Raw genomic sequence first — 9,530 nt, 5'->3', positions numbered from 1 at the left:
TATTTGTCCATGTAAGTGAAGAAAAATAGTCATTGTAATACAATATTCATTGAAACACTGAAAGACTTATTATTTATTTTTTTTAAGTTTTAAATCTGTAGTTCAACATTTCTCTGCCACACTGACTGGACTAAACCAGAGAAGAAGAAAACAGACGTCAGCATGAAGATCCTCAGTGTGGATCAGTATAATATCAGCCTGATGTCTGCAGGTCAGAGTCACCACAACTGTAACATCATATTAATCTGAGAGCAGAAATAAAACATGAGTCTGACCTCAGAGTCTCCAGTCTACAGTGAGGACTCTTCAGAAAACCACACAGATCCTTCAGTCCTGAATCCTTCAGGTTGTTCTCACTCAGGTCCAGTTCTGTGAGATGGGAGGGGTTGGACTTCAGAGCTGAGACCAGAGAAGAACAGCTGATCTTTGACAAACTGCAGTTCTCCAACCTGAGTAAATAATAAAAGATGTGACTTTTGGAAACAAAGTTCCTGCTTGCAAGCGTTCAATGTTTCATCATTCTTTTCAGAACTGAATGTTTAGAAAGGAGAAGTTGAGAAAATGAAATTCAAACAGCTGAACCAACAGGAAGCAGCTTCACAACAGTCAAATACAAACAGTGACAAGATTTAATGAGAAAATGAAACAACACTGTAAAGAACCTGAACTGACTCAAACTGTCAACATTGTGAATATAAACTGTGTGAAATTCAAAATGTTATGTTCAAATGAGTGAAATTCCGTTTTCAAAAGTTATTTTCAACCATTTAACAGTTTAAATGTTAAAACCTGAAGAGGATTTTCCCTCATAAATATAAACCTGTCTGCAGGTCAGAGTCACCACAACTGTAACATCATATTAATCTGAGAGCAGAAATAAAACATGAGTCTGACCTCAGAGTCTCCAGTCTGCAGTGAGGACTCTCCAGAAAACCACACAGATCCTTCAGTCCTGAATCCTTCAGGTCGTTGTTGTGACTCAGGTCCAGTTCTCTGAGATTGGAGGGGTTGGACTTCAGAGCTGAGACCAGAGAAGAACAGCCGATCTCTGACAAACTGCAGCTCTTCAACCTGAGTAAAGAATAAAAGATGTGACTTTAGGAGACAAAGTTCCTGCTGGAAAGTGTTCAATGTTTCATCAAATCAACACATGATTCACAACATCTGGAACATTTTCACTTAATTCAGCGGTGACCACGTTTAACATGCTGAGTTTGGTCTGAATCTTTCAGTCTGCTTGAGTCACATGACTTTATAGTCGTGTTGGAACAGGAAAACACTGAATATTAGTGCTGTACCCAAAGAAAAAAAACAAAAAACGATTAATATAAGAATCACAATTCTCATTTACTATGATTCAGAATCCATTAAAAATTTCTCAAAATCGATTTAAAAAATAAAACAATGCTGACAAAGACGCTGTCTGACGTCACCACAGAGCTGGTTCTGGAACATACACATGCACCAAAACAAGGAGGAAACTACAATAATGGAGGAAAGAGAGATTGAACAGGCCCCGTCCTCGTTGCAGGCAAAGATTCTGACTCATTTTGGTTTTTACTGAGCTTGACATGACTTATTTTATAGCTTGCTGCTCAGAGTAGCAGTTGTGGTCCACACACATTTGAAAAGGCACTTTCCTTAAAATTTAAAAAGGCAGCATGTTTAAGAGCTTTTTTTTTTTTTTTTTTTTTAAAGAGACACTTATTTTTGCTATTAAAGCAATATGTGATATTGTATTAAACAACAGTTACAACAATTCCATCTGAGCATGGATAAATGTTTAAAACTTAATAAATGTGAAAAAGACACTTTAATGTCTCCATTCATCATTTTGTCTTGCAAAGCAGACTGGAGTAGATCATGAGGATCCTTTGCACACCTATAGATTGAAGCAGAAATTACTATGAATGGAAGTTGTTTTGAATCGAAAATCATTTTGAATAAAGAATCAATTTACAATCGAATCATAGCCCCAAAAATCCAAATCGAATCGAATATTTGGAGAGTGAATGATTCTGACCCCACTGAATATATATTTGTCCATTTCAGTGAGGAAAAATATTTCCTGTCATTGAAACACTGAAGGATTTTTATTATTATTTTTAGTTTTAAATCTGTAGTTCAACACTTCTCTGCCACACTGACTGGACTAAACCAGAGAAGAAGAAAACAGACGTCAGCATGAAGATCCTCAGTGAGGATCAGTATAATATCAGCCTGATGTCTGCAGGTCAGAGTCACCACAACTGTAACATCATATTAATCTGAGAGCAGAAATAAAACATGAGTCTGACCTCAGAGTCTCCAGTCTGCAGTGAGGACTCTTCAGAAAACCACACAGATCTTTCAGTCCTGAATCCTTCAGGTTGTTGTTGTGACTCAGGTCCAGTTCTCTGAGATGGGAGGGGTTGGACTTCAGAGCTGAGACCAGAGAAGAACAGCTGATCTCTGACAAACTGCAGTTCATCAACCTGAGTGAAGAATAAAAGATGTGACTTTAGCAGCAGAGAGAGGAGGGCAATCAAAAACATACATTTGATTGACAGCTTTACCAGCCAATGGTGACGTTTGTTGGAGGCTGAAGTGTGCGACTTAAGTTCGACTTGAGCTCCCATCTGTTAGCTCTGGCAGGTAAGTCCACTCTAAAACCAGTCAAACTGTCAACTACACAACCTCCAAAAGTTCTACACACAAAACATAACTCATCATTAATGATATATTTGAAGAAACATGAATAGCTGAATGTGGAAATCATACTCAAATATGCAGAATCTATTCTGATCTATGTCATCTTTAATGGAGTATAAGGATGGGTTCAAAATTAAATATATAAATAAATTGTTGATTTTCCCGATTCTGACTGATCTTCATTTGAATGATCTGATATCAGTCCACAAAATCCTGAGACTGATATTTAACATAGCTGGGAGATCAGCGAGGCAGACGGAGCAAACATGTTTCCTGCAGCAGAGAGAGGAGGGCAACGGGGCAACTGCTCCCCCAGCAGACCAGCCCTTAGAGCCAATCCTTATCTTAGTGTGGAACCAAACCACTGCAGCTGATTGGACTAAAGCTTTGCTACACAATCACAGCAAAATGGATGTTTTCCTGAGGTGCTGATGTTTACATTAGGTATGTTTGGAGCCACCTTATTTCCACTGCTGCAGTGTGTTGGTCATGCACATTCATGTAACTGCTTTGGGGTCAGTGGTTAATGTAAACATTATTATTCTAATAATGGACCAGGTGGGAGAGTTCCTTGGAAAATGAAAGCATTAGTTCTGACAATCTGTTTGATATTCAAACTAAATTGGCATTATGACTGAAATATTCCAAACTCAACCAACAGAGCCATGTTACATGTGGATGCAATTAATATTCTATATTTATAATTTCTCTGATATTTTCATTCATCAATGATGTGATATTACAGATATTATAAACAAACTGTTCCTAAAGCAGAGAGATAAACGGTCTCTGGATGTTTGGAGGAAGCCAAAATGAAGAACCTACTGTCTTAATAAGAACACTTACAGTGTGGAAGCTTACATTAAGAATAAGTGAACTAAAAGACAAAGATCATTATGGACAGTTGTGTTCAGGAACACTTCCATTAGTCCCAGAAACAGGGAGCTTTAATGCCACACCTGAGGAAGACCGGATTTGTTCACTATGCAAACTGGATGAAGTAGAAAGTCAGATCCATGTTTTGTTTTTGTCATAGTCCACTCCTGGTTCTCCCCTCCACCACCCACTCTACCTGCCTGCTTACCTCTCTTAATCAGGATAAACAGACTCATCTGTTCCTCCCAGACTCCCCTTAACCAGCTCCTCCACTCTGCCTCTCTGCCAGATTGTCTTTGCATTACGCTCAGCTTTCCCGACGGACCTCCTGGGGCCTAACCTGCCTTCGGCCCCAGACCACTACTCCTCATCTCTGCCCCGGTAACCTGACCTGCTGCCTGTCTCTAGACTCTGCCTCTGCCTGCCGTCTGTTTGGGCTATTGCACGTAGTCAATAAAGTTCTCAGCTGTTCCAGTCTAGACTTGTGCCATTCTTGGGTGAGAGAGCGAACCCATCACAGTTTTGTTGTTCTGTGTATGAGCACCTCAGAGTTGTTTTTGTTGGCAAAAGGGTTTATATTTGTGTTGATTTCTTTGATTTTGGATGATTCTAAGAAACATTGAAATATGATTTTAATATTTAAAATGAATATACGATGTCCCCTTTCAAAAACATTAGATTAATGTTTTCCATTCCAATGTTATTTTGAATTAAACTTTTTCAAAAAATATTTTCAACCATTTAACAGTTAAATGTCTAAAACCTGAAGAGGATTTTCTCTCATAAATATAAACCTGTCTGCAGGTCAGAGTCACCACAACTGTAACATCATATTAATCTGAGAGCAGAAATAAAATACGAGTCTGACCTCAGAGTCTCCAGTCTACAGTGAGGACTCTCCAGAAAACCACACAGATCCTTCAGTCCTGAATCCTTCAGCTTGTTCCAACTCAGGTCCAGTTCTCTGAGATGGGAGGGGTTGGACTTCAGAGCTGAGACCAGAGAAGAACAGCTGATCTCTGACAAACTGCAGTTCTTCAACCTGAGTAAAGAATAAAAGATGTGACTTTAGGAGACAAAGTTCCTGCTTGAAAGTGTTCAATGTTTCATCATCTGTTCAGAGCTGAAGGTTTAGAAAGTAGAAGTTTAGAAAATGAAAGTCAAACAGCTGAACCAACAGGAAGCAGCTTCACAACAGTCAAATACAAACAGTGACAAGATTTAATGAGAAAATGAAACAACACCTGAAAGAACCTGAACTGACTCAAACTGTCAACATTGTGATTTGAACACATCAGAAATAACCAAACAGCAGTCAGCCAAACTTTATTTCTATCTCTGATTCTGCCACATATGATCTCTTGTATAACGCAGAGATGATATTCTGGTCAGGGATGGAATTTTGGGTGGAGGCATTTCCCTTGCACTTTTTTGTATGGAGTCAGAACAATCTCATAATGAATGAACTCTCGTGGGGGCTTTTGTACTCATATTTTGCAGTGTCGTAGTCGTATTTCAGTTTTGTACTCGTATTTTGGACTTCACAAATGTGATTTTGAGGCACACTTGTAAGATAAATTTACGGAGCACTCAAATTGCTGAATGTGCAGTTATGAAATCTGTGTGTTGAATTTTGAGACTGATCTGACGTTGCAGTTCAACCAACATCACCATTGGCTGATAAAGCTGTCGATCAATCGCATGGAGAGACTCAACCTCAACCTGTCAGTAACATTTATCTGACTATCCCCTTGTTGTAAATCATGCAATGTCACTGAATTAGTGGAAGCATCCAGCTTAGCAAAGTTAAATGTTTGAATGAACATAAACTATGTGACCGTATGTTACATGCCACTTTTGTGAAAGGTGTTGTTTATTGTTGCCATAGTGACGACGGTCGCCAACGGTTTAAGTGTGGAGAAATGTAAGGGGCCACATGAATGGCTGATGAATCTGTCAATCAAAAACATACATTTGATTGACAGCTTTACCAGCCAATGGTGACGTTTGTTGGACGCTGAAGTGTGCGACTTAAGTTTGACTGGAGCCTCCATCTGTTAGCTCTGGCAGGTAAGTCCACTCTAAAACCAGTCAAACTGTCAACTACACAACCTCCAAAAGTTCTACACAGAAAACATAACTCATCATTAATGATATATTTGAAGAAACATGAATAGATGAATGTGGAAATCATACTTAAATATGCAGAATCTATTCTGATCTATGTCATCTTTAATGGATTATAAGGATGGGTTCAAAATTAAATATATAAATAAATTGCTGATTTTCCCGATTCTGACTGATCTTCATTTGAATGATCTGATATCAGTCCACAGAATCCTGAGACTGATATTTAACATAGCTGGGAGATCAGCGAGGCAGACGGAGCAAACATGTTTCCTGCAGCAGAGAGAGGAGGGCAACGGGGCAACTGCTCCCCCAGCAGACCAGCCCTTAGAGCCAATCCTTATCTTAGTGTGGAACCAAACCACTGCAGCTGATTGGACTAAAGCTTTGCTACACAATCACAGCAAAATGGATGTTTTCCTGAGGTGCTGATGTTTACATTAGGTATGTTTGGAGCCACCTTATTTCCACTGCTGCACTGTGTTGGTCATGCACATTCATGTAACTGCTTTGGGGTCAGTGGTTCATGTAAACATTATTATTCTAATAATGGACCAGCTGGGAAGGTTCCTTGGAAAATGAAAGCATTAGTTCTGACAATCTGTTTGATATTCAAACTAAATTGGCTTTATGACTGAAATATCCCAAACTAAACCAACAGAGCCATGTTACATGTGGATGAAATTAATATTCTATATTTGTGATTTCTCTGATATTTTCATTCAGAAATGATGTTGTGATATTACAGATATTATAAACAAACTGTTCCTAAAGCAGAGAGATAAACGGTCTCTGGATGTTTGGAGGAAGCCAAAATGAAGAACCTACTGTCTTAATAAGAACACTTACAGTGTGGAACCTTACATTAAGAATAAGTGAACTAAAAGACAAAGATCATTATGGACAGTTGTGTTCAGGAACACTTCCATTAGTCCCAGAAACAGGGAGCGTTAATGCCACACCTGAGGAAGACCGGATTTGTTCACTCTGCAAACTGGATGAAGTAGAAAGTCAGATCCATGTTTTGTTTTTGTCATAGTCCACTCCTGGTTCTCCCCTCCACCACCCACTCTACCTGCCTGCTTACCTCTCTTAATCAGGATAAACAGACTCATCTGTTCCTCCCAGACTCCCCTTAACCAGCTCCTCCACTCTGCCTCTCTGCCAGATTGTCTTTGCATTACGCTCAGCTTTCCCGACGGACCTCCTGGGGCCTAACCTGCCTTCGGCCCCAGACCACTACTCCTCATCTCTGCCCCGGTAACCTGACCTGCTGCCTGTCTCTAGACTCTGCCTCTGCCTGCCGTCTGTTTGGGCTGCTGCACGTAGTCAATAAAGTTCTCAGCTGTTCTAGTCTAGACTTGTGCCATTGTTGGGTGACAGAGTGAACCCATTACAGTTTTGTTGTTCTGTGTATGAGCACCTCAGAGGTGTTTTTGTTGGCAAAAGGGTTTATGTTTGTGTTGATTTCTTTGATTTTGGATGATTTTAAGAAACATTGAAATAAGATTTTAATATATCAAATTAATATACGATGTCCCCTTTCAAAAACATTAGATTAATGTTTTCCATTCCAATGTCATTTTGAAATAAACTTTTCAAAAGCTATTCTCATCCATTTAACAGTTTAAATGTTAAAAACCTGAAGAAGATTTTCCCTCATAAATATAAACCTGTCTGCAGGTCAGAGTCACCACAACTGTAACATCATATTAATCTGAGAGCAGAAATAAAACATGAGTCTGACCTCAGAGTCTCCAGTCTACAGTGAGGACTCTTCAGAAAACCACACAGATCCTTCAGTGCTGAATCCTTCAGGTCGTTCTCTTTCAGCTCCAGTTCTCTGAGATGGGAGGGGTTGGACTTCAGAGCTGAGACCAGAGAAGAACAGCTGATCTCTGACAAACTGGAGTTGTCAAATCTGAATAAGGAACAAAAGATGCAGATAAAATCATTGATAATCAGTCAGATATGTTCAGAAGACTTTAAATGAAATTTCCACCACATTCTGTCTGGATGTTTGAAGTGTTTCTTTAGTGTAATTGTCATTTCAGCCACTGGAGGCTGAAGTTCAGCAGCTCCTCACTCTAAAACAAATTGATTCCCTCAGCTGACCTGCGGCTGCAGTGGAATACAGGACATACTTGTGTGTAGGAATACAGCAGATGGCTGCTTCATAAATATGTGGCAGCAAAGGAAAGTTCTGCTTTGATGTGAAGATGAAGCTGTAAAATCTTCTAAATGAAGAACATTTCAACATGTGTGGGACTGTTTGTTTTCAAAGTGTGTAGAAGAGCTTTTTGATGTTGACTCCGTCCACAGCAGCTCATCACTCAGCTTCTGTACCGCTGCTCTGAACTCCATCTACTGCAGTAACACACTGACTGAGTATGACCACACCACAAAGAAACACAACTATCACTGTGCTGCACATGAACTGTGCTCAGTGCAGGGAAACCTGTGGTGGAGCTCCAATCCTTTGGAAATAACAGCTTTCAGAGCACAGGGGGGCCATGGCCACGTGTCTGAAAGCCCCATGAGGGCTGGAGTCTCAACAACACAACTGACTCTGGTCCTCAGCTCCACACCCTCCAAGTCTGAAGACATTTATTAGGACATTAGATTCAGCGGTGGATTAAAGATCTACCACAGTGGACTGACCTCAGAGTCTCCAGTCTACAGTCTGGACTCTCCACAAGATCACGCAGCTCCTTCACATCTGGATCCTGCAGGAGGTTTCCTCTCAGGTCCAGTTCTCTGAGATGGGAGGGGTTGGACTTCAGAGCTGAGGCCAGAGAAGAACAGCTGATCTCTGACAACCAACAGCATCTCACCCTGAAAAAGAACAAATCATGGAGATCAGATGACTGATAATCAGCATACCTTTCAAGTATCCCGTTTTGGCCGGGATTTTCCCGTATTTGAGCCTCCTTTTTCAGCCCCCTCTGGTTTTAGTATTTTCCCGTAAATGTCCTGTATTTAACCTGCATTTATTAGAAATAATAATAATAATAATACTCCGCCCATTCCCAGTCTGACCTCTGCCACCTGCTACACTAACCTACTGCATGTACTGTAGGTGTCGCAAGGTTAGTGTGACATTGTCAGACTAGAGGGACAACAATGCGAGAGAAAAAAAAATAACGGCAGGGAAAAACAAAGATAAGGCAGAAAACCAGCTCCTTTGTTTCCTGTCTGCCATTATTGGACATACTGATTAATCCAGGTGTGACTGACCTCAGTAGTCATAACAACAATGGTCAGACACACCTGGATTAATCAATATGTCCAATAATAAAAAACAGGAAACAAAGGAGCTGGCTGACGTTCAGGACATAGTGGAGCTGCATAAAGCCAGTTGCAGTTTGTAGGTGGTTGACAAGTGGTGATTTTAGCTTTCTTTGTCCATCTGTCTTAAAATGTACGGGATACTGGAGCTTAGTTGGGGTTGTGGGACGTCTCGCAGCAGGTGCCGGAAAATATCCCTTATTTTCAAATCCAAAACATGACAGGTATGAATCAGTCAGAAATGTCTTCATCCAGAACATCTCCATCTTCTCAAACTCATCACCCACTTTAACATCTCAAATGTTGCTGGTCCACATCAGACCTTGTTCCAATACAAAGACCAAGAGCAAGATTTTAAGATCCAGACAGAAACCAAGACTAAGGTCTCCCTTGGTCCTGGTTTCTGTCTGGAGATCAAACATGTGAAACCAACTCTTTGGTTCTTGGAAGACTTTTCCTAATTAATATATTGAAGTAAATTAAAGTTTTGGAAAAGACTGACAACTTTTATTATTATCAATAGAACAACTGGAAACATGAAACAACAG

The 9,530-nt window shown here is 40.1% G+C and overlaps 1 protein-coding gene across 1 annotated transcript; it reads right to left on the bottom strand.

Annotated features, from left to right (window-relative positions):
• Positions 1-280: 280 nt before the first annotated feature.
• LOC115056257 (ribonuclease inhibitor-like) lies at positions 281-4,587 on the bottom strand (the record flags this gene model as incomplete). The annotated part of the gene is made up of 4 exons (XM_029522554.1): positions 281-449; positions 895-1,071; positions 2,298-2,474; positions 4,436-4,587. Coding segments are annotated over 4 exons (675 nt in total), but the record flags the coding sequence as incomplete, so codon positions are not given.
• Positions 4,588-9,530: the final 4,943 nt, after the last annotated feature.

Source organism: Echeneis naucrates, chromosome 2, assembly GCF_900963305.1.
Source record: "Echeneis naucrates chromosome 2, fEcheNa1.1, whole genome shotgun sequence".
Lineage (NCBI taxonomy): Eukaryota > Metazoa > Chordata > Actinopteri > Carangiformes > Echeneidae > Echeneis > Echeneis naucrates.
The sequence above is the reverse complement of the archived record's forward strand: the minus strand, read 5'-3'. Positions and strand labels throughout refer to the sequence as shown.